The 26660-nt window shown below is 38.5% G+C and overlaps 1 protein-coding gene across 1 annotated transcript in view; it reads right to left on the minus strand.

Moving 5' to 3' along the window:
* Positions 1–26660, minus strand: part of LOC140482363 (low-density lipoprotein receptor-related protein 1-like) — a 1932271-nt gene that overhangs the window by 30087 nt on the left and 1875524 nt on the right. The window contains exons 82-85 of the mRNA XM_072579726.1: positions 22842–23006; positions 21189–21350; positions 15988–16162; positions 8067–8171 (exon numbers count right to left, since the gene is read on the minus strand). Coding sequence (XP_072435827.1) covers positions 8067–8171; positions 15988–16162; positions 21189–21350; positions 22842–23006 — 607 coding nt within the window. The remainder of the gene's footprint in view (positions 1–8066; positions 8172–15987; positions 16163–21188; positions 21351–22841; positions 23007–26660) is intronic.

Below are 26660 nucleotides of genomic sequence, written 5' to 3' on the forward strand. Positions count from 1 at the left end.
GGTTTAGACAGAATACATTTAAATAAGTAACAAATTGAAGAGTAACTGCTTTGCACAAATGTACCTAAAATTTCTAAGTGAGTGCACTTCAAACATACTTCATTGGTCGTAAAGTGTTTTGTGACAGGTGGTCATGAAGAGAGTTATATCAGTACAAGGCCTTTTTTTTCCCTTTTATTGCTACATGGTAGAGTGAGGGAGATTGCCTTGTAAATAGGATATTATTACCTTGCATCACTCCTTACACTTCAAGGAATATTAAAATAAAACCAGCTGACAATGTTCAACAGAATAAGCCAAAAGTTAGAAGAGGAAACATTATTGTCAGGTGTATAGAAGAATAAATGATTCTGAAAGAAATAAAACAGAAGCAAGCCTGAGATCAATGCACAACTTCTAAGATGTAGATGTTTTCAGTCACAAGCTACATTACAGATGCAATCTTTGAGCCAACAATATATCCATGAAAACTCATAAGTTCACTCTTTTGCAAAGATCAATAATGATAGCCAATTGGCATTTAGTATGATATAATGCATTCTCTCTGTCTTACTTTCCTTTCAGTATCTTTCCTTCTCTTATCCCTGTTTTCTTTTTGTAATTATCAATCTCTTTTCAGTCCATTGGGATTTCTGAAGGCCCTTTTGTCATCATAGACTGTCAGTGCCAACTATGGAAGTGAACCAATTGCGGTGTTCGTAATGGTAATGAATGCTCTCTGCATTACTTAATGGTTCATTATTTAAAGGAGGGCTTTCATTAAGAACAGAACTGTTGGATTAATTATGTGGTTTTATCATAACTTTTTCAGGCTATACCTAATTGTTTAGTAAGAAAAGCAATTGAAACATCAAGAGCGTGAAATAGAAGGTTATAATCTGTCCCCTGAACTGTTAGGTAATATTAGACAATCTTATATTTTTGATAAAGCATAAATCATTCTATATTTCATCTACATGCAAGAAAAATAAGTCTGTCACCTATACTCAGCTTGATTTGCAAGTGACTTATCCTTAATACTCTTTTAGCTGTATTGTCAATTGTTCAGTTTTTCTGATCAAGACCCTATATAAAGTCTCAGTTGCATGACTGAAAGAAAAGCAAAGACAGATCACCTGAGAACTTAGCCAGCATTTCTCCTTCTCCAGTATCACCAAGATGATACAAACTGATCAGCCATCCAATTAGCTTTTATGGGACCTTGTGTACATATTAGCGGTAGTCATTGTCAACAACACAATAAAAACTGAACATGGAAAGTAATTGGCTGAGGTTGCATGAAAAGTGTCCTGAGGATATAAAAGGTAATTTCTGATGAAAAGATCTTCCTTAAAAGTGCAGCAGAAATAAGTTTATGATTGTAGAGAAACCTATGCAATTTGGAAATCAACGATAAAACTCTCCAGTACAAGGAAATGCAAAAATAATAAACAAAAATAATACATAAGCAACAAACATTCAAGACAGATAAATATTGAATTGAGTTCAAAATTCTACAATATGATAAGGATGTCACTGAAAAATAAAAGAATCTTATTATATAACAACTATAATAACTGAACCACTATTAGTTTGCTTACATCTTATTGAAATCATGGTGAAATGAATTAATATTGAAAGACATCCAATAGATAGAATTAAATAATTTGCAGTTTTTCAACTATGTGATATATAGAAAATATTGTTCATTTAGTTCAGTTATTTACAGTAGAATATTTGTTTTGAGAGTTAATCCTGTGAATTATTAAACAGAATAGAACTTTAATGTTCTCAACCCTAAAGAAATAGGAGGAACATTAGAATTATACAGAATTATTCAGAACTTGAAGAATTGAAAATAAATCTTCACTTGATAGCACAAGCTTGAAAAGAGACACATTTTGTGAGGAACTAAGAACAGCAAGAGACTCTGGGATCCATGTTGGGGCTCTTGCAATTTCTGGTGGACAAAACTACTCTAGACTTGAATGCAGGAGGGTTGATCAGTAATTTCATGGGTGGTATAAGAATTGATGAGGTGGTAAACTGTGAGAAGGAGATGGGTGGCATGATGGCTCAGTGGTTATTACTGCTGCCTCAGAGGACCAGGGATCAGGGACTCAGGTAATTGGCTGTGTGGAGTTTGCACATTCTCCCCATGTCTGTGTGGGTTTCGTTTGGGTGTTCCAGTTTTCTCCCTCAGTTCAAAGATGTAAAGGATAGGTGGATTGTCCATGTTTAATTGTCCATTGTGTCCAGGTATGTGCAGTTTAGTTGGTGAAAAATGGGAAATACAGGGCAACAGAGATAGGATAGGGGTGTGGTTCTGTGTGGAATGCTCTTTGAAGGTTCAGTGTGGACATGCTCCCACATTATAGGGAATGGCCTGCTCCCACATTATAGGGAATCTCTGGTTCTATGATAGCCTCATAGTATGGGAGAATATAGACAGGTTAGTCAGATAAGTTGACCAAAGGCAAAAGGAATTCAATCTGGATAAGTATGAGGAGATACATTTAGGCAGCACAAACAAAGCAAGGAAATACATAAGAAACAGTAAGACCCTGAGAAGCCTCGAGGATGAAAAGGACATGGGATGCCTGCCCACTGATCCCTTAGGGTAGCAGGATGGGCAAATAAGCATGATAGCTCAGAGGTGAGCACTGCTGCCTCACAGCACCAAAGACCCGGGTTTGATTCTAGCCTCGAGTAACTGCCTGTATGGAGTTTGCACATTCTTTCCATTTCTGCATGGTTTCCTCCCACAATCCAAAGATGTGTAGTTCAGGGGCATTATTCAGGAGTAAAGGTAGCATTATAGGGTAGGGGAATGAGTCTGGGAGGGTTATTCTTCGGAGGGTCGGAGGGGACTTGTTGGGCCAAATGGCCTGTTTCCACACTGTAGGGATTCTGTGATTAAGTTTAAGAAGGGATCTGGGATACCTTAATATCTTAAATAGCTGAGGCATACATGGAGATGACGCTTGAACTGTTTAAAACGTTGCTTAGGCCACAGCTAGGGTTTTGCGTGCAGTTCTGGAATCCACATTTTTGGGTTGCATGTAACTGCATTAGAAAGGGTGCAGAGGAGATTTAACAGAATGCTGTCTGGGCTTGAGAGTTTTAGTTATGAAGAAAGATCGGGTAGAATAGGGTTGTTTTCCTTAGAGCAAAGGAGACAGAGGGAGGACACAATTGAGATATATAAAATCATGAGGGGCATAGATGGAGTAGATAAGGAGGAACTTTTCCCCTTGTTGAAGGAATCAAAAACCAGAGTAATCAAGATTAGGGGTTGAAGGTTCAGAGGTGATGTGAGGAAAACAATTCACCCAGAGAGTGGGAGTTTGGAATTCACTGCCTGTAAGGGTGATAGAGGCAGAAGTATTGAGAGGTATTTAGATGAGTACTTGTCATGCCAAGGCATCTAAGGCTATGGATCAAGTGCTGGAAAAAATTGATTAGAATAGTTAGATGCTTGTTTTTGACTGATGCATATCTGTGCTATAGACCTCCCCAGCATTAGAATTCCATGAATGGGCAACCATTTGTTGGATAGTCTTGAATGTGCAAACAATTACACTGATAAGCAATTTCTATTTGCATGTTGTGGATGCGACATATATTACTAGAGAGGACCATGCTCCTTGCAGAACGACAAAAATGTACATGCACTGCACTTATTACAGCTCCATAAAATAGATGATGGCTAGTCACGGTTTCACTTCTCAGGTCAATATCTTTCCCAATCAGAGGCAACCTGCCTGATTTAAAATTAAAACAAAGCTTGTCAGTTAAGTATCAGTCTTCATTAACAAGTTCTCTCTCTATGGCAATGCCTCTGACCAATCAACACTTTCTCTCTTTTACAGGCTAAGTATTCATTGTCCCTCACATTGCTCCTTTGACTTGGTTTTATGAACATAAGATGAAAAACTTCCAAGCAACACTCAACTTTAAATTGTCTGTTTTCTCACATTGGGTGCTGAATGTTTGAAAGGTTAGCAAGGATAAATAAAATAATCATGACATTGTTACATGCTTATAATTGTTTAGAACATACTTTAAAAAATTGAACATGTATTGTTTTAAAATTTTCATCCTACTCCATTCAAATCAGTCTTTATCTTCCTTTCTTCCAAAATGAAAAGAAAGACAATCATCGTAAACTGTTGGCATAACACACTTACAGCCTCAAAAAATATTATAACGTGTTAAATGTGTAATCCAAACAGTTGCACTTATTCTTATACATAACATGTTTTATCTCAATTTTCATTAGTCCTTCAGCATGCTCCTCCTCTCACACAATTCATTACTGAGCATCATAGTGTTAAGAGCTTGAGTCAAGGACTAGCTGGGATGATTGCATTGATTCTCATCACCTCTACTGAAAGTTCCTTTCCCCAACTTTCCAACTGAGATCAAAACCTATAATGGACATGAACTCATTCCTATGTTTGGCCATGACAATATACATCCATGACCAACATACTTTAGTTTTAGACATTACTAAAATATGATTTCCATTTCTAATTTAATGTTGCTACCAATTATACTCTGATTTCACCAAAAACAATGTAATACCACAGAAAAGCACTTATCCAGTATGGAAGCAGGCCACTTAGCCCAACTGACCCATTCCGACCCTCCAAAAACCATCCCACCCAGATATATCCCCTATTGAATCCTTGTAACCCTGCAGTTCCCATGGCTAACCCACTAGCCTGCATACTGCTGACAATTTAGCATGGTCAATCCACCTAAATTGCACATCATTGAACTATGGGAGGAAACCAGAGTACTGTTGTAGAACAGAGAGACCTAGAGCTTCAGGTGCACAATTCTTTAAAATTTGCATCACAGACAGACAGGGTGGTTAAGAAGGCATTTAGTACGCTTGCCTTCACTGCTCAGACCTTTGCGTATAGGATTTGGGATGTCATGTTGAGTTTGTGCACGCCATTGGTGAGACCTCTTCTGGAGTACTATGTCCAGTTCTGGTCGCCATATTATAGGAAGGATATTAGTAAACTGGAGAGGGTTCACAAAAGATTTAGCAGGATGGTTTCAGGAACGGAAGGTTTGAGTTATAAAAATAGGATAGATATGCTGGGACATTTTTCACTACTACATTGATGGTTGAAGGAGGACCTAATCGAGGTTTATAAAATCCTGATGGGCATAGATATGGTGAATAGCCAAGGCCTTTTCCCTAAGGTGGGGGAGCTCAAAACTGGGTGGCATGTTGTTAAGGTGAGAGGAGAAAGTTTTAAAAAGGACATGAGGAGCAAATATTTTACAGAAAGTGGTTTGTGTGTGGACTGAACTGCCAGAGGAAGTGGTGAATGCAGGTACAGTTACAACATTAAAAGAAATAGCAAAGGTTCAGAGGATACTGGCCAAAGATAGGTAGGAGGGACTAATTTAGTTTGGGAACATGGTTGACGTGGACTGGTTGGACTAAAGGGTCTGTTTCCAAGTTATATGATTCTATGACACTATGATTGTACTAGTTAAAACAAATGAAAATGACTATTGTTAACAATCAAATTCTTCTACCCATTTGCTGAGTTAAGTCTCAATATAGAGGAAGCTATTGCCAAAATTGTACGTTGCACATACACCTCTGTTCCTGTGTTTGTACCGAAGCAGTATACTCCACCCCCCACTGTACATAAAAGAGACATAACTAGAGATGTTACTGTATGTCAGCATTAATTCCACTGACAGCAGCTCTATATACAAAGGGACCATTGTTCTATTGTTCTTACACCTTCTGAATGTGAAATCCGGACCCATTTAGTCACAGCCACATAACTCATCACTTACTCTCATTTAACATATGTTTTATTGTCTTCGCTAGTAGAGATTTTAATATTCTTTGGCATTGACCAGTAATATGAGCTAGCATTTAATTCCTTTATCTCTGCTATTCTGCCTGAATGATGTACTCAAAGTCACAGAAAAGGGACACAGTCATTAATTTATTGTTCTACAGGCTGCAAAAGCAACAATGTTCACAATGAAAAAAATCATGAAATGGTGCACAAAAGCTTTATCAGCTAACCACAATCTGGCTTCAAAGTAATCAATGCTCCACATAATTGCTTTAATAGCATTATTGTTTTATTTTTATCTATACCATCGTAGAGCTATATAAAATGTGATGACAAAGTCAATGAAATTAATTTTCATGCTTTGATACGATTGTGATCTTTGTGAATGACATTGTGGTAAAACGTTGAGACCAATAGGCTATTTCTCAAACTCTGGGTGAATAAAATTGTTGCCAGTAAAATGTTAGTAAGCAAAGGTAGGTGAGCCAGTGAACTAGCAAAATTTTCAACTAATTAGATAGAACAACAACTAATTTTATAAATTTGAGTTTTATAATATTAATGATTACTTATATACATTTCAATGGAATTCAGACAGCTACTGGAAATGTGGCACTCCTGTTTCAAGTTAATAATTGGAATAGCTGCTTAATATTAGAATTTTAATAACAAATAATTAATGAAGACAAAGGCAAGCCATGCAAAGCTGACATATACTAGATATTAACAACAAAATCATTGAAACATTTGTACATAGGTGAGATCGGGTTAACATTCAATAACTTGGGGTTACGCAAACTCCAGAGATTTAATTTTTATGTTTAATACTTAGCACGACATAAAGTAGGAAGATGTAGATGAAAGGGGATGAAATAAAAAATGATAGATGACACCAGCTGTGAGTTATATTAATGTATAGTTGCATTTCAAATCAAAAGAGATGATTAAGATGCTACAAAATACATTTGCCAGATCTCATTTCTAGTAGTGTGTGTAATTCTAATCCCCAATCATAGTTTGGAGATTTATTACTGGTTTTGAAAGAACATAGATGCAAGAAACCAAACTGATTCCAGCTATCAGAATCTAATATTCTCTGAAGGGATTACAAAATGGGCTGGAACTCTGAGGGGAGGCTTTGACGTGATCCAATTTTACATTTTCATGTGCATGGAAGGATTGTTCAGGCTGATGCAGCCAAATTATTCACAATGATAACAAGTTCAAAAAGCAGAAGAGAGAAGTTAACAATTAGAAACTTTAAGAAAGGTAAAACTTAGTAATGAAGATCACTGAAATGAACAACATGAGTCGATTCAAGTGGCACAAGTGTGTTTAGGGGGAAATGTTGAAGAAAATAGTTCCAAGTTGACTCGCTGAAATATATTTAAATTTTAAAAATTAATAGTCTGTTGGTTTTAATGATATTGTGCAAACATTGCTGACATTGAGTCAGAAATTATTTTCTGAAGGAGTGAATTTAGTTAATAATCTGATCTTCTAAATTTTGTGCTCCATTCAGCATGTTCCATCATAAATTGTGCACAAATTAGTCTGGTATTTGGATATGCAATCACTTGCAACTGAATTTCAAGAATGAACCACCTAGCATAAGCAAAATCCAATGCTATTAGACTAGATGACACCTACCTGACTTAGGGTTTCTCTGCTTTCCTATTCAATAAAGGGTCTTAATGTACAGTGGCAGAGTTTTGTATGATATGTCTACCTGCAAACAGGGTTACCCACCTGTTTATCTTGGCTAGGACTGTGGTCTTATATGCATCATGAAAATAGAATTTTAAGCAAAAGTTAAACCAACTCTCTCACAAAGGGAAAAATGAAAGATGTTTTTCAGGGGATTTAACAACATGTCCTCCCTTTTGGGTCGATTATTACTTTGCAACAAAGGGTCCACCATATAAGTTAAAAGAACTTCATCTGATACCATTAGCATTGATGCAGGCAAGGTTGGAAATCAAGTGCGAGATGGCTGACTGTTATTATGTTGTGAAATTTGTCGAGCTATCCAGAACTGATAGCCATAATAATTCTTTTGTCTGTTGAATGACAATCTATTTAAGGAAAAGGAAGACTACTCTATTGTTATTATTCTGGGATATAAATATCTTTCTTTTTTAGGTGGACTTCAATTATTTACCAGCATTCTAAACTCATTCTAAGATAGATTAGTGCTCAAAAAGAAATGTCTATTATAAGTTTAAAGTATAGAGGATATACACTTACACACAAGTGGGCACTTCAGAGTGTGAGCCCAGCTGGCAAGTGCCACCATTGTAACAGTATCCATCACAAGACAGGCAGCTGGATGCAATCCTTCCATTTGTGCAACTGTATCAACAAAGTGAGACTAATGTCATTCCAGATCATGCTACAAGAACCATAATTACAGGCACCTGTATGTATTCAATGGAATGCTCTGTTGCACGAGAAATTGCTTACATTGAATCAGAAAATATTTTTCCATGAGAGTGAAAAATACATCTGAGATTTCTTTTTTGTTGTTGTTACACATAAACAATTAAAAATCTTGTGCTATTAATCACTCAGAGATTTTACATCAAATTATTCTCTAAATAGATTTTGTATATGTTTCCAATTTTGTAACATGAATTCATTATTGTCATGCTACAGTTTGAATTGCTAAGAAAAAGTGGGTTAATGGCAACAATGTCATGATGCCTAATGCATGGACATATATTGGTTAATCTGGGCATACCTATGTGTGCTAGATTCACATTGTGAGCATTTCCAAGTCAGTGAAAGGTTGGAAGATTTCTTTTGAAATTAAAATATATTGAAATCGATTGAATTTGTCATTTAAGGTTCAGTTGATCAAACATATTTTTCAAATGCCCCTACTTTGTAGTTACAGCCTGGAGCTAGACCTATATTTGTCTAAAAAAAAGATTTCTTCTGTGTGTTCGGTGTAGGAAAATAAACATATTTCTCTACACTTAATGCAAAAGTCACCTTTCACATTGCAGCTATCATTTGAATTTAATGTGCTTCAGGAATGATATTGAAATAAAGCTACATCTACAAATGAATGGGATCTTTTGGGTCACCTACAGTAAGAATTAGATTGCATTAGCACTCCGTATAAAAGCTATCTTGCCTTTTTCAAATGAGCAGTGTTATTTTTAAAGCTTATCATTCATGTCAAAAAACTAAGATCTATCAACATTAGCCTTTCACAGATTGAGGCATTTTGAGGCAATAATCTAAACATAATTGATTTCTTCATTTTATAGTAGAAAATATTATAAGATCCAACTTATATTTCAACTTTGTGTTAGCTGTTTTGTGTTGACAGCCCAACATTATAAGTGAGATGTTAACTGAACAAAAAACATTACAATAGTTGATGAGTTTCATGCAAACAGACTAGGTATTCACATGCTAATACATGCTCAACATAATTGAGCCACTCTTATGTTTTACCCAGCATGAATTGTAATCAGATTGAGTGGGTCTCAATGGTAACAACATAACTGCTTTAATTTCAAATTCTGTAGCTCCATATTACCACTTTCCTGTTAGCCAATTCAGTTCAACATAAAATTAATTATGTAACATGGACATAAATTACTGGACATGAGTTCAAACATCAAGTGCACTGTAGCGTTTAATCACAGGAGATTTCACTGTTATGCAGACACAAATAAAGGCATGGACACAAAACCTGAATTCCAGACGTATGGTGGAAGTGAAAGCTCTATCAAAGAGCATTTAACCCATGTGATACCAAGGGGAAAATTCTCCAGTGTCTGGACTCATTGCTGGTGTAAAAGCAGATGCAAAAGCAAAATACAGTAGATACTGTAAAACTGAAATAAAAACAGAAATTTCTGGAAACATTACAAGTCTTGTAACATCTGTGGAGAGAGGGAAACAAGTTAACAGGCTGCATTTTCAGAATGCAACAGGGGCAGGACCGGGAGTCAACATGCTGACCAATTCTCATTGCTATGGGACCGTGTCAGCTTCCTCATGTGGTCCTGCCTTTCGATAATTTGAAGGAATAGCAGCAAACCTGTGCTGGCATATCATGCTCAATTGTGCATCAGAGCATCAAATGATAGTTGCAACTGCATGATATGATATCAGAATATTTTGAGTTCCAGATAATTCTGACCACATAGCTTCAAGACTTGTCTCTGTTACTGAATTCCTTCAGGTGCAGAGGTTTTAATGGCAGCATCCATATGATTACCAAGACACTGGATGAACACTGACGGCATTAATAATGTCTCTCAATTTCAATTCCCTGTGTAACAATCACCAAGCAATTTTTGTAGGTATACTCTAGTAGATTCATCCTAAGTCAATTGAACTGCTACAGCTGATTTGGTTACCAGAGAGATCACATTGGTGGCTGCTAGGAGACAAGGGCTATCTGTTGGAGAGTGCCTGTTGATATGAAGTGTTGCAACTGGTGCTATTTTAGTTCATGGGCCATTGTAGAACAAGCGTTGATGACATTTTGGTACCTGAACTAGTAAGGGTAGTACACTTCCTCGAGGGATTATCTCATTGTTGGTGGTTTGTTGTGCTTTTCACAACATGGCTCTTCGGAGAGAAGCAGACCTTAAAGAGGAAGATGTGGAAGACAAACATACATCTTTACTGGAGGAGGAGATATGGAAGACAAAGACTTGCAGGAATATGGTAATCCTACAGTTCAATACTTCCAGCGATCCAGCTATGGTGTTAAATTATTGACCAGGCTGGCAGAGGATGCTGCCACTCACTAACATAGGCATTTCTCCTGCACGTACGTCATCTTAGAAGGCAACTGGTTCAGAATCTCCCTTTCTTCACAAAATGTGAGTGTGTGCAAGTTGACCATAACACAAAACATGACGTTTTCCGCTACAAAATCTGAAAGATAAGTCACGAACAGCCACGCAACATTCTTGACCACTCATTTTTGTGCAGACATCTTCATCATAACTCTGTCGACTTATTACAATCAAAATGTTGGTATCATAGGTGTCTGGATTAAGTTATTAATTACTTCTTATTATATGGAACTGACAAAACCATGACATAAGCCACCTGAGTGAGCTACAAAGAGAAACAACCATGATGCACCATCTTCTATTTGCCAATTCTCCTTGGTGAGGATGAGACAGCATTGGAGGCTGCTAGCACATATGAATTCTAGTAGCTGAGGTATCTGAGATGGTTGCCTTGACCGTGTCAGTGGGATAAAACCTTATTGGTGGCCTTATTGTATAGATAATCCCTCAAACTGAGCTTCCACTGTAGGCAGGATGTAAAGCATGAACTTTGATGACTAGTGGCCTATGAGTGAGGCTGTATCATCCATGCCCCTGACCAGTCAATACTAAAAAAAACTTAAATTCTGGGCACATTAGTGCTGTTGTTTGTGCATCCACATTGTCTGTCTCTCTACGAGCTTAGTTATTCTTTATATGATAGAACTCCTGCAATCATGTGGCTCAGATACATATGGAGCCCAATCTCTGTCCATGAGCCCAGGGAGTGCCAAAAATTGGGTGCTATACCAACAATTACTGCTCCAGAAACAAATGTCAGTGTTTTAACATCAAAGGATACCTCCTCCATGGGTAGTAGGATTTACCATATGACATCTCTTTTCTCGTTCATTTTGAGCTCTTTTTCCTCATGAAATGTTAGAAGCAAGAGCATTAAGACTATGTGCTTCTTCAGCCACATGTAATTACATTATTTCCAGTGCAACATCCTCATTGAGTGCTTGTGGTGACAGATTCGTCAATGGCTCATAAGAGCACTTGGGCATGTGTATGGTTACTGTTCCTGAGCATGAAGCCCTTATATGCTCGGTTATATGACTGCAGAACAGAGACCTGTTATGAGTATCACATTGCACTTACTTTTCCAGCCTTCAGAAAGGAACTGAAGCATTTCTTGAACTACGCCTACATCCTGTGAACCACTTTGCAGTGGCTTGCCTCCTGTGCCAAATCCATTGCTATCCCTGCTATGTCAATCTATCTGACTGGTCTTTCCTGCCACTTTTCAAAAACACAACACTCTACCAGCAAGCCACCAACATGAACACCACATTCATGTGAAAAATTCTGGGTTGCCATCCACCTACTGCTGTTTGACAGACCAAAGAATCTAGCATAGACATTAATAGCTGCTGGAATCCTTTTAATCAGGCCTTCTACACCTAGATCTCATTTCCTCACAAGGCTGTACTCTTGAAAATTGCAGTGGACATCAGGTCAATGGTGAAAGTGATTACAAATTTGAAATGGCCCTGGTGTCAGGCCTACATGTCTGAAATGGAAATCCAGACCAAAGTTTCAGGTCTGTACCTTTCCTCAGAACTTTTGAAGAACAGTCAGAGAGCTGAAATGTTAACACTGCTTCCCTCTCCACAAAATAATAATGGCTGAGGTAGGTGGAGATGATTAATCGCAGTGCAAGATCCACTTCAGGAGTTCCTCAGAGACCTATCATAAAGTCCAACCATCTTTTTCAATGATCTTCTATTTACCAAAGGATCAGAAGTGGGGCCTTTTCACTAATAATTGAATATTGTTTAGCTAAGGTTGAAAAATGAAGTAGCCCACACCCTCATTCAAATGATCTGGGCTACATATAGGTTTGGGTGATAATGAGCAACATTCACATCATACAAGTTAGACCATGTTTTAACAGGAGTGGCTCAACCCAACTCCCTATTGCCCACTGCATACCAGGCAGAATCCAACGGAAGGCATACCACATGTCTGGATGGATGTGGCTGCTATAATACTAAAGAATCTCAGCACAATCCAAGATAAGTCAGGTTGCTTGATTGGCACATAGTCCGCTAGTTTAACACCCACCTTCTCCATCACTGGTGTTCTCTGGCTGCAGTGTGCACAGCAGTGTAGCAATTCACCAAACACTTCTTCATTAGCACTTCTCAAATTTCATCTCTACTTGGAAAGACAAGGACAGCAAATTCCCTTGCAAACCCATCCTGTATTGTACATAAATTTATATTTCTTAAATGTAAATCATCAACTTCCCAATAATATCTAGGATGGACAAAAGTCCTGAGCTTATCTGTAATGTTCATATCCTCAAACAATTTGTTTTGAAAGCTGGTACGAATGGAAATTGTATTTACAAGGTCGTGTTTCAAGAAGCAGTTGGTGTAAATTCTTGTATGGAAGCCAGGTGGAGCAGTTGACTAAAACAGTGAGACTTGTGAGAAAATAGTCAAAACAGGCATAATGTCCTCAGAAATCATTTGAGGTGAACTTTATTAAAATTAAATTAGCAAAAACATGTAAATTGCCTGAAAAATGAAGGAATTGCAGGCTAATTATCTGAACTAAAATCTGTTGTATAATTCAAGCGACTTAGAAAAGGGAGAGGGGGTAGTGAAATTATTATATCAAATTCCAAAGATCCAGGCCGAAGCTCTGATGACTTGAGCACAATCGCAGCATGGCAGTTGGCGAAATTTGGATTTAGTTAATAAATCTGAAAATGAAATACTAGTACTGGTGACAATGAAACACATTGTCTGAGAAACCCATCCAGTTCATTAATGGTCTTTGGAGAAGGAAACCTGCATCCTAACCAGGTCTGGCTAACATGAGATTCCAGATCCGTAGCAATGAGTTTGACTTGTAACTACTCTCTGAAATAACCAAGTAAGTGATTCAGTTACATCAACTGTTACAGGAAAGTTGGTAAGGAATAAAACTGGGCAGAACACCTTTCATTGACTTCGGTAGCGATAATGGCAACAACGCAAAATAACCCTCTCTACCCTGCAAGTTTTTCTTTGCTAACATCTGGGGGCTTGTACAATAATTAAAGAGCTGTCCCACAGACTAGTCCATGACAGGATTAGTAAGAGTCACCACTGTGGAGTCATAGTGAAGATGGCTTCCTATCTAGAGAGTGGAATGTACAGATAAAGCAGATCCAGATAAAACAGATAAAGCAATTCAAAACTGGGTTTCAAGGAGGACTAGTTCAGTGAGGAGTGCAAGAGGGGATGAGCACTAGGAAGACTTACAAATAAGGTATTAACTTTGGTCTATTAACAATACAAGATGATTGGCATGTCAAGACGTAATAGCAGCATGCAGTAGACAGCTCCTACAATCAATGGATCAGATCCAAGCTGTACTGTCCAATCACATCCAGTTGTGAATGGTGGTGGATAAATAACTAACTGGAAGAGAAGCCTTTATTCATATACTGAACATAATGATAGGGACCATAGCATATCATTGGAATAGAGAAAGCTAAAACATCTGTAGCTATCCTGAGCCAGAAATACTGAGCAGCTGATCCTACTTGTCTTACTCTTGAGGTTACCGGCATCACAGGTGCCAATCTTCAATTCAGTCCTGCATGATATCAAGAAATAGCTATGGTTCTTGACAATGTCCTGTCAATTGTACTGAAGACTTGTGTTCTATAACATGTTGTAGCCCTAGCTAAATTGTCCCAGTACAATTGCAAAGTTGTAATTCCAGTACAATAACTCACCCAGCAATTTCAGAGATTGCCCAGGTATGTTTTGACCATAAAAAGTAGGACATATCTAACCCAGTCAATTACTGCAACATTAACTTACTCTCAATCATTTGGAAAATAATGGATAGTGCTGTCAACATGCCTTGCTATCAAATGGCACTTACTCAGACATAATTTGCTCAGTTTGGGTTTTTGTATAGTCACCCAGTTTCTCAGCACATTACAAATTTCAGAAAATAAAGCTGAACTCCAATGGTGAATAGAGAGTGACTGTCCTTGATATTCAGGTAACATTTCTATGTGTTTGATCTAGCACAACTGAAGTCAATGGCAACTGGAGAGAATCGCTTCATGGATCAATATCCTATTGAAATTAAAGGAAGATGCTGTTGCTGTTAGAAGTCAATCGTCATATTTGAGGACTACTCTGCAGGAGTTCCTCATGGCGTTGTCCAAGGCTGCTTCATCAATGCCTTTCCCTCCATCATAAGGTCAGAAGTGGGGATGTTTGCCAATGATTGCAAATTTTCAGCACCATTCACGACTCTTCAGATACTGAAGCAGTCTATGTCCATATGCAGCAATGCCTGAACAAGGCTTAGGGCAATGAATTAAGAGACAACTGTGCTACATCAATCAATGATCATATCCAACAAGGGACAATCTAACCAACTCCCCTTGATATTCAATGACAGTGGTATCAGTGAATCTTCCACTATTAAAATATTCTGGTGGTCATCAGCAGACAAAAGTGAACTGGTTCAATCATTTAAATCATGTGACTACACAAGAAAGTCAAACATTAGAGGTTCCAAGGTGAACAATTCACCTCCCGACTCCCCAAAGCCTGAATACCATTGAAAAGGCACAAGTCAGGAATGTGATGGAATACTCTTCACTTGTCTGGATAAGTACAGCATCAACAACATTCAAGCTGCTCAACCCCAGCCAGGGCAAAGCAGCCTACTTGATTGCAGTCTATCCATAACTCTAAATACGTACTCTCTTTACCAAACAGTGTAGCAGTGTGTACCGAGTCGAGATTAGAGTGGTGCTGAAAAAACACAGCAGGTCAAGCAGCATCCAAGTAGCAGGAAAATCGACGTTTCGGGCAAAGGCCCTTCATCAAGTGCTTTGCTCTTCCAGCACCACTCTAATCCAGACTCCAGCATCTGCAGTCCTCACTTTTGCCTAGCAGTGTGTACCATCTACAACCAAGATTCCTTTGACAGCACCTTCCAAACCTGCAGTCTAGAAGGGCAAGGGCATCAGATGCATGGAACAATACTGCCACCAAGTTCCCCTCCAAGGTGCACACCATCCTGATTTTAAATTATATTACTTTGTCTTCACTGTCACTGGGTCAGTGTCCGAGAACTCACTTTGTAATAGTACTGTGGGTGTGGTTATACCACATCGACTGCAGAGGTTAAAGGATGTGGCTAACTATCACTTTCTCTAGCGCAATTATGGATGGGCAATAAATGCTGACTTTGCCAGCCATGCACACATTCAATGAAAGATTAACTTTAGAAAGTGTAGCATTTTCCTACAGGCACCCAAAATGACTTGTTAGGATATTAGCTTGCTCATTTATTTAATGACAACGCTTCTCAATATATAGTGAAAGTATACTTACTTGCAGGTCACCTGTCGTGTCTCTTTGTTCACAATACACTCTCCGCTGTGGCAAATAGCACATTTATCCACTTCACATTTTGGTCCTTCAAATTGTGGTAAGCAGAGGCATTGAGCACTGCCATCATTGTTAATTCTGCATGTTCCGAAATTCATGCAGTAGTTATGGCATACATCTAGAACAGAATGAATACAAATAGTAAATTGAGTGAGAGTAACAAATTAAATAAAACAAATTGTGATAACAAGAAATGCAAGAATTTTCATTGAAAGTGATGTTATTTAATTCTATTACAATTCAGATGGGCAGACACAATACTCCAAGGCAAATTTGGAGGCATACATTTAGATTAAAATGAAAAATATCTATCATTAGTTTGGTAGATACCCTAAAATCAACAATCAAACAGCATTTTTTTTTAATTGCACTGATCAATTTCCCAAAAATGTTGTTTAAAAATCCAGCTGATTTTAAAAGAAACCTGCTTTTAATTTATTTCCTGGAAACAGCCTCAATGGCAGACAAGAGGAAAAAATTTCTGTTAAGTGTTACAAACAGCCTAGTAGTTACTAGCACAATGTTTATTACTGCTTGTTATTTGAATGACAATATGAAAAAATTAATGAAAAATATGTTAATCAGTAAAACTTATTGACAATGGGATTTAATTAATGAATGAATTTTATATTTAATTCATTACAACTATGTAACTTGGCAACAATAAAAGGATAGTCTGAAAGATTTGTGTAACCATTTTAAATAGGGGCCTTATGTGCTTGGAATTGGGTTGGACTTATATTTGAATGCCCGAAGATTTGAGGAACAATTTTCTGCTGATGGCAATTTTGATAGTAGAATGCTGTCACATGAAAAATGCAATTCTAAGCATGATTCCCACTGGATCATGTTCATGCACAAAGCAATTCAACCTGTCTTTCAAACTTATCTTTAAGAACTTCATTCTCATCCTAACCATACATTCTTTGAAGTATATTCTTAATAGTGACACAGATTAGCTGCTTTGGAAAGACGTGGAGTGGAAACTTTTCTCATCTCAAATCTTATTCCAGAATTGTACAAAACAACAATCCCTAAAGTATCTACATTGTTCAGTTATATAGAGATGTGTCTCAGACTGCTTTACACCAGAGAGGCCATAGTAAGTGAACACTGAGCAGGAGGAAGAATTAGAGCTCAAGATAGAATGAAAGAGCAGCTAAAGAATAGGACCTTTGATGGTAGAGAAAAGGGTGACAGGGTTTAAATGCTTGGAAAAGAGCAGAGGTGATAACCATGATGTTTAGTTTTGAGTACAGACCAAAGTAACCTGAAAGCACTTACATTACTCAGTCTTTCCATTAAGACTGAGATTTATATTTCTTCGAATGAATAAGTATACTTGCCTAATAAAGGAATCAAAGGTTATTGGAGGTAAATGGGATTGTGGAGTTGAAGACACAATCAAATCAGCTATGATGATTTTGAACTGTGGAACAGGGTAGAGGGGTCAAATGGTGCTTGTTTTGCTCCTAATTCATAAGTTTGTATGTTTCCAGCATTTGTTGTTTGGATTTTAAATTTTCAACATCTCTAATATTTTAATACAAAACAAAGAACTGTACATGCTGAATATCTGAAACAAACAAAAAACAGAAATTGCTGGAGAAACTCAGCAGGTCTGGCGGGATCTGTGGACAAGTCCAGTGATCCTTCTTTAGACTTGCCAGGATAATATGAAAGCAGATGGACTTCAGTCATTTTTGTCTTTCTTAATCCATGCATAACTGAATTTGTCTTTCCAAATGTCTTTTCATAAGCCTATCAGTGATGACCTCTGTACTGTGTATAGTATTTACGTTTCTTTCCATTAGTTAAAAATTATGTGCAGCTATTAATGCTGCTACCTTCCCATTAAGAAAGACATTTCACTTCCAACATTTTTATGTGCTGTATGATCTTCCTTCCATAATAAGGTCACAATTGGAGATATTTGCCAATGATTGCACAATGTTGTGCATCATTCATGACTCCTCAATCCATGTCCAAATGCAGCAAGACTTGGATGTATTCAAGCTTGCGATGAAAAGTGGTAAAAAACATTCATTCCACACAAATGCCAGCCATGACCACCTCCAATAAAAGAGAATATAAACACTGTCCCTTGGCATTCAATTGTACTGAAATCACTGAATCCTTCACTATCAACTTCCTGGGAGTTACCATTGACCAGAAACCCAACCAGTCACACAAAAAGTGGTGAAGAGAGTGGATCAGAGGCTAGGAATATTGCAGTGAGTAACTCACCTCCCGATTCCCCAAAACCTGTCAACCAACCAAAAGGCACAAGTCGGGAGTGTGACATTTTGAATACTCTCCTCTCCCTGGATGATTGCAGCTCCATCAACACTACAGAAACTTGATACCATCCAGGGTAAGACAGCCTGCTTGATTGGCACCACAAACATTCACTCCCACCATAACCAATGCTCAGTAACAGCAGTGTGTATAAGATGCCCCCTGCAGAAATTTGCCAAAAATCCTCAGACAGCACCTTTAAAACCCACAGTTGCTTTCATCTAGAAAGCCAAGTGCCCCAGATACATGGGAACACCACCACCTGCAAGTTCCCCTCCAAGCCACTTACCATCCTGACTTGGAAATATATAGCCATTCCTTCAGTGGAACTGGGTCAAAATCCTGAAATTGCCTCCCTCATGACATTACAGATCTACCTAGAGCATGTAGATTGCAGCAATTCAAGAAAATAACTCACCACCACCACCTTCTCAAGGGCAATTTGATATGGTCCATCTGGAGAGGTCTATTTCCCACATGAATAAAAAGAAGAAAGTGTTGTTGCTAGTTAGGTCAGTATTTGTTCCTTGTTTCTAATTGATCTGGAGAAGTTGATGGGGTGCTGCCTTCATAAACTGCTACATTACTCGAGGTGCAGAGATACCCACAGTGCTGTTAGGGAGGGTTTTGAAGGACTTTTACAAAACATCAGTGAATAAAACAGCCATATTGTTTCATGTCAAGATTGTGTGTTGATCAGAACATATTTACAGATGGTGAAATTCCCATATATATGCTGCCTTTGTCCTTCCAGATGGTAGAGGTCATGCATCTGGAAGGCAATGTTGAACAAGCCTTGGTGAATTACTTTAGTGTATCTTGCAGGTGCAATAAATTGTTGCCACAACGCAATGGCTGCAAAGGGGGTGAATGTTGGAAGTGATGGATATGGTGCCAATTAAGTGGGCAGCTATTATGCACTGGATAGTGTCAAGTTCTTGAGTGTCGTAGGAGCTGCACTCATCCAGGCAAATGGGGAGCACTCTGTCACACTCCTGACTTGCGCCTTGCAGATGATGGCAAAAGTGAGGACTGCAGGTACTGGAGATCATAGCCAAAAGTGCAGTGCTGGAAAAATTCCTGATGAAGGGCTTTTGTCTGAAACATTGATTCTCTTGCTCCTCGGATGCTGCCTGACCTGCTGTGCTTTTCCAGCACCACATTCTCGACCCTTGTAAATGATGGACAGGCATGAGGGAGATAACAGGTCAGCTACTTGCCACAGAATTCCTAGCATTTGCCCTGCCCTTCTTGCCACAGTTATTATAAGGCCAGCCCAGTTCAGTTTCTTGACAAAGGTCTGATGTTGATTGTATAGGGTTCAATGATGATAATTCTATTGAATACCAAAGGTTGGTAGTTAGATTTTCTCTTATTGGTGATAGTCATTACTTGGGATGTGAAATACATAAATATTACTTGCTGCTTATCAGCCCAAACCTGGCTGGTATCCAGGTATTTTGGCATATAGACATGGACTGCTACCATATCTGAGGAGTCATGAATGGTGTGGAACAATGCACAGTCATCAGCAAACATCTCCACTTCTGACCATATGGTGGAGGAAAGTTTATTAATGAGGAAGGTGAAGATGATTGGGACTAAGGCTCAAGCTGGGGAACTCCTGTTGAGATATCTTGGGCCTGAGGTAATTGACTTCCAATAAGCGCAACCATCTGACTTGCTGACTAGTCGAGAATTTTTTCATGATTCCATTAAATCCAGTTTGGCTAGAGCTTCTTGATACCATAGTCAGCTGAATGCTGATTGGATGTCAAGGGCAGTCACCACTTCAGCCATTTTGACTGTTTTTGACCAACTTGTTATAATGTCCAGACCTGAGTGGCCCTGACAGAACCCAAACTGGATGCCAATAAACACATTATTGCTAAACAAGTGCCTGTTGACACCACTGTTGATGACACCTTCCACCACTTCACTGACCAGTGAGAGTCTGAGAGTACAACCCTCAGACTCAGCACCGCCTTCTTGACTTGCAATCTTCTTCCCGACCTCTCCGCCCCCACCCCCTCTCCGGCCTATCACCCTCACCTTAACATCCTTCCACCTATCGTATTCCCAACGCCCCTCCCCCAAGTCCCTCCACCCTACCTTTTATTTTAGCCTGCTTGGCACACGCTCCTCATTCCTGAAGAAGGGCTTATGCCCGAAACGTTGATTCTCCTGTTCCTTTGATGCTGTTTGACCTGCTGCGCTTTTCCAGCAAAACATTTTTAAGCTCAGATCAAATCAGTCTCTGTGTGAGGCCAACGTTGCTGCGGCAAATTATGCATTTTTAAATGTCTCATTTCACCGCCAATGTTAACTTATCTTCGTGGCCTCTCTGCATCCTCAGGCTGGCAGATGGGGAGGAGGACCTCCACGTCAGGTACCCAGTGCCCCATGGAGAACTGATACAATAAAAAAAGCTGCCGTTGCTGATAGAGCTCACATGCCCTTCAGACGAAACATCCCTTGATTGGGACTGCAATGTCTGGCCCTGACCAGCATGGCCTGCACACCTTTCCTCTTAGGCATCCCTGGTTGCTGTTCGTGGCCACCTGTATTGCCAGCACTTGGCACCTATCACCGAGATGCCACCAGGATTGAAGGACTATTGGCTATTCAATAGGCTGGCAGCTTTTTGACAGATTTTTTTCATTTCTAATGTAAGGAAAAACCTGAAGACATGTTGCTTGATGGGCATTTACTATCAGACCTTCCAGATATGATAATGGAAGTTTTTTTGCTGCCTTTCCACCCACTGGATTAGACCACTGTCGACTCTTACTAAATTGAGCTCAAATCAAATTTTTGATGCAAAGGATTAGAATCATAACACTCACTGTATTGACATCTGTCCCCTGTGAAATCTGGTAGACAGTAACAATAAGGCTGATTTCCTGTGTTCACATCACAAATGCCTTCATTGAGACAGAAGCTGTCGCAAACTCTTTGCTTGCAGGTCGGACCAGTAAATCCTACTGGACAACGACAAGCTGGTTTTCCTAAACAGATCAAAAAGAAAAATGTGGAAAATAAAGCCTTTTTAATAGTGATATAATCAATAATACAACTATGCATTGCAATGGGCCAACAGCCTGAACAACCAGTTAGGCAATTTTAACAATTTAGCCAGTTCAGCAACCTATTTAATTAGTGCTGATGCATTTACTGCAGCACAATTTTTTCTCTGCTGTTTTGTGACTGATATCCATTTGGCTGCTTGATCGACAGTTCATTTTGTTCCAGGCACAGGAACGTGGCAGAGAATTTAAGTTCAGTGGCTCCAGTCTCATTACACTTCCACCATCTCCAAATTGACACCCTTTTACCTAAATTTGACCTTTTTTTATGAATCATTATCCAAAGAAGGAAATTATAAGTTGGTTTAACTTGAAGGAAAATAAAGATCTTGCAGTGCATAAATAAATTTTAATTAGTTGTCAGTGTGGTTCATTAGATACATTATAAAGTAAAATTCAGGATACTGGTAATATGTTGAAGTTTCCACTGGAACATGCATAATGAAATGGTAGTGATAGCATTGCTCTATATACAATTAAGCACTGACATGTAGAATAACTCCTTGGTTAGTGCAGCATGTCAATTTGTCTACAGCAGTTTTCTTTTTAACTGTGGTATTAGGTTTTTTTTACCAGTTATTTGAAACCAGTAAAGAATTTCAGCTGTGTTTTTCATATATGGACTATTTGTCAATATTTTGTTGGTTATTCAAATGGGACAATAAACCTGATGTGTTATAACTACAGGCCTGTAAAGGGAGATTACTTTTGAGTAAAGTATCAAAATGGCCAGGATGCAAAGTATTTATCGCAGTCAAAATTTGATTAATTTGATTATGAGTACTCAGATCAATATTTAGTCAAGTTGCTTCTGTAAGCATGGCTTTACGTCACAAGAAATTTCTGGAATATCACAAATGTCTTATAGGAGACTGCACAAATCTGCAGTGAGACAGAAATGGCACATGAACATCACTGCAAAAAACAATTTCCTGAATTTCTACAAGAATATAAAGTTTTGTAAATTACCTTCAATATCTGTAGAACATAAATAATTTAGTACTCAGTTCACATTGTTACCTTTATTTGTCCTTGCCTGCTTTTCAGATATAATTTACAGTTCCTGTACTAATACTGAGGCTAGATTAGTCTTGGGTTACATTGCACACCTTTCTATTCAGTTTAAATTGCAATGCTTCCAGACTTGCAAATGAAAAATATATTAGAGCATTGCATGAAAGACAACAATATTGAAATGTGAGCTCACACCTATGATGTGAATACAAAACACCCAAAGTAAACCAAACTTTTTTTAAAAAAATTGCTAACATGCAGTTTTCATTATTCACTAACATGAGAGTATTTTTTCATTGCATACAATTATGTTTATATATTTTTAAAAAATAGATTGCAGGCAGTCTGCAGTCAGACAAAGTATTTGATTCCTCATTACTGGGTGATCATTTACAGTACCTAATGTTGATGCAGAACAGATTCCTCCATTTTGACAATAGTCTTTGCACTGATCCATTTCGCATTCCTGTCCTGCATACCGAGGCTTGCACTTACATTTTGGCTGGTCTCGTTCATTCACAAAACAAGTTCCTCCATTCATACAGACTAGATTACACGTACTTCCTAAAATAGCAACAGGACCAAGTATTGATAATATATCCATTCAGTCATTAAGATTTTGAAACAAAATATTAGTTTCAAAACAACTTACAATAGTTTAATATCTTTTTGCAAAAATCTTTACTGTGAAAGGAAAGAAAAAAACTGCAATGAGACAGAAACGGCACATTCAGACATTATCTGCAACAGTGGTTACATATTTTGTTTATCAGGACCTCAACATTTTATAATGCATTTTATGGACAAATGAAGGACTCTTAAGTGTACTCACTGTTGAAGTGTCAGAAATAAGGCTGACAATGTTCATACGTTCAAGTCCTATAAACAGCAATCTGATTATACCTATGTAATCAGTCCTAACGGTGATAGTTGAGGTAGGTATAAGACCATAAGACATAGGAGTGGAAGTAAGGCCATTCGGCCCATCGAGTCCACTCCGCCATTCAATCATGGCTGATGCGCATTTCAGCTCCACTTACCAGCGTTCTCCCTGTAGCCCTTAATTCCTCTAGACAACAAGAATCTATCAATCTCGGCCTTGAAGACATTTAGCGTCCCGACTTCCACTGCACTCCGTGGCAATGAATTCCACAGGCCCACCACTCTCTGGCTGAAGAAATGTCTCTGCATTTCTGTTCTGAAATGACCCCCTCTAATTCTAAGGCTGTGTCCACGGGTCCTAGTCTCCTCGTCTAACGGAAACAATTTCCTAGCATCCACCTTTTCCAAGCCATGTATTATTTTGTACGTCTCTATTAAGTCTCCCCTTAATCTTCTAAACTCCAACGAATACAATCCCAGTATCCTCAGCCGTTCCTCATATGCTAGACCTGTCTTTCCAGGGATCATCCGTGTGAATCTCCGCTGGACACGTTCCAGTGCCAGTATGTCCTTCCTGAGGTGTGGGGACCAAAACTGGACACAGTACTCCAAATGGGGCCTAACCAGAGCTTTATAAAGTCTTAGTAGTACATCTCTGCTTTTATATTCCAACCCTCTTGAGATAAGAGACAACATTGCATTCGCTTTCTTAATCACGGACTCAACCTGCATGTTTACCTTTAGAGAATCCTCGACTAGCACTCCCAGATCCCTTTGTGTTTTGGCTTTATTAATTTTCTCACCATTTAGAAAGTAGTCCATTCCTATATTCTTTTTGCCAAAGTGCAAGACCTCGCACTTGCTCACGTTAAATTCCATCAGCCATTTCCTGGACCACTCTCCCAACCTGTCTAGATCCTTCTGTAGCCTCCCCACTTCCTCAGTACTACCTGCCTGTCCACCTAACTTCGTATCATCAGCAAACTTCGCTAGAATGCCCCCGGTTCCCTCATCCAAATCATTAATATATAATGCGAACAGCTGTGGCCTCAGCACCGAACCCTGCGGGACACCGCTCGTCACCGGCAGCCATTCTGAAAAAGAACCTTTTATCCCAACTCTCTGCCTTCTGTTAGACAGCCAATCCTCAATCCATCCCAGCAGCTCACCTCGAACACCATGGGCCCTCACCTTGCTCAGCAGCCTCCCGTGTGGCACCTTATCAAAGGCCTTTTGAAAGTCTAGATAGACCACATCCACTGGGTTTCCCTGGTCTAACCTACTTGTTACCTCTTCAAAAAATTCCAACAGATTTGTCAGGCATGACCTCCCTTTACTAAATCCATGTTGACTTATTCTAATCAGACTCTGCTCTTCCAAGAATTTAGAAACCTCATCCTTAATGATGGATTCTAGAATTTTACCAACAACCGAGGTTAAGCTGATTGGCCTATATCAGTCAGCACTACTCCCTAATCCTTCTTTAACAATGTCATGGGATGTTTTATATCCATCTGAGAGCAAAGGGGGGCCCCAGCTTAATAGCTTGTCCTGGAGATAGCACTGTCCTGGGGTGTTCATGTATATGTGTTCATATCATTGGAGCAAAACTTGAACCCGTAAACATTTGAAGTGAATAGCTTTCAATAATAAAAGAAAAAGCCCCATTTAAAATAAATGCTTTTTATGAATGGAACCAAAAGGGAATTTTCACTTTTTCATTCAGACAACTCTGCAGCTCTGGTAGACAATAGATAATAGACAATAGGAGCAGGAGTAGGCCATTCGGCCCTTTGAGCCAGCACCACCATACATAACCCTTGATTCCACTGTTTTTAAGAGCTCTATCCATCTCTTTCTTGGAAGAGCAACTATGGAGAAAGAAATGTCTTCTTCAGAATTCTCCTGTGCCAGACTTGAAAGGTTACTCTGTTTCTCTCATCACTGCCAGACCTGCTGCGTTCCTTCTGAATTTCCTGTGTTTGCTTCAGATTTCCAGCATCCACAGTATTTTGCTTTTATTTTCATTTTGGCATTTTGGGTGATTGATTACCTCATCAAATTCAATCAAAATTTCCTCTTTGGGTGTTATATTGGAACTTTTTGTTTGACAAAGACACTAATATGCTACTTATTTTTAGAAGAGTGGTTAATTGGATAACTCATAAATGAATCTCACAGACAAAATTGTTTATTGAATCATATGGTTGCTCCAAACAATTTTGTTTACTTTATCTCGTTTGTAATACACACCCAAAAAATGTATGCTGGAATGCCACTTAGATATTGTCATGCTAAACCAGAAAAGTCACTTTTCATTTCCATTGCTGTGATCGTTATAGAATAACACATGGACTAGAATACGTTACAAGGCCGTGACACATTATGTGATTGAAATGACACAATAAATCATAAAAGTGAAGTTGAAGCAATTTATCAATGTCATCTCACCCAAACATGTCACATTTGTCCTTGGATCATTCAAACAACATTATTTAGATGATTGCCAAGTGCTCAGTGCCATTGAAACTCTGAAAGTCAGCAAGTTCTGACACCGAAACCAAACAATTTGACCAAACTCTCAGTTGTACCATAAGCTAAACAAAAAAAAAATTAGATGTTGGATATATTAGGAATAGGATTAAGAATGAAAAAAACACAGTAAATGCTGAGACAGCTGACTCAAAAAATCAGCATCTGTGGAAAGAGATAATGTGAACACTTTAGATCAATAGCCGATTGTCAGAGGCATGTCCTATGAGAGATCATTGACCTGAAACATTAACCCTGCCTTCCTCTCTTCACAGATGTCTGGTCTGGTCAAATTTTGCAGCTTTTTTTTGTATTTTTATTTCAAAACAGCAAGCTATCTGGTCAATAGTGACATTATTTCCTTGGATGCTACAGAAGAATGACACATTATGTAGGCATCAATCTCAGAAATTACCTGCAACTCTATTTAGTTGTATTATTATTGCTTGAAGGGCTACAAAGAAATAACTGGAGAATGAGATAAATTGGATAACTCTTTCAAAGACCAGATGCAATTGCAAATGAGCTTATATATCAGTGCAATAAAAAAATCTTTAAAACATTTATTGACATATTGAAACTACAGGCAGATATGCACAAAGACACTTCATATTCAGAATGATCATGAGAGTGAAAGAACTCATGGGTGGCCCTCATGTAACGTTTTATCTTCCTGATTTGCATCACTTTTCATGTAAGAATCCATTTTTTAAAATCTGTCCATCTAACCCTCTCCAGTACCTTGTCGTAGGTTGGTGACGAGGGATACATTTTTGCTGGTTATTTTGCTCAGGATATCTTGTT

The sequence above is a fragment of the Chiloscyllium punctatum genome, chromosome 10 (genome assembly GCF_047496795.1).
Source record: "Chiloscyllium punctatum isolate Juve2018m chromosome 10, sChiPun1.3, whole genome shotgun sequence".
NCBI lineage: Eukaryota > Metazoa > Chordata > Chondrichthyes > Orectolobiformes > Hemiscylliidae > Chiloscyllium > Chiloscyllium punctatum.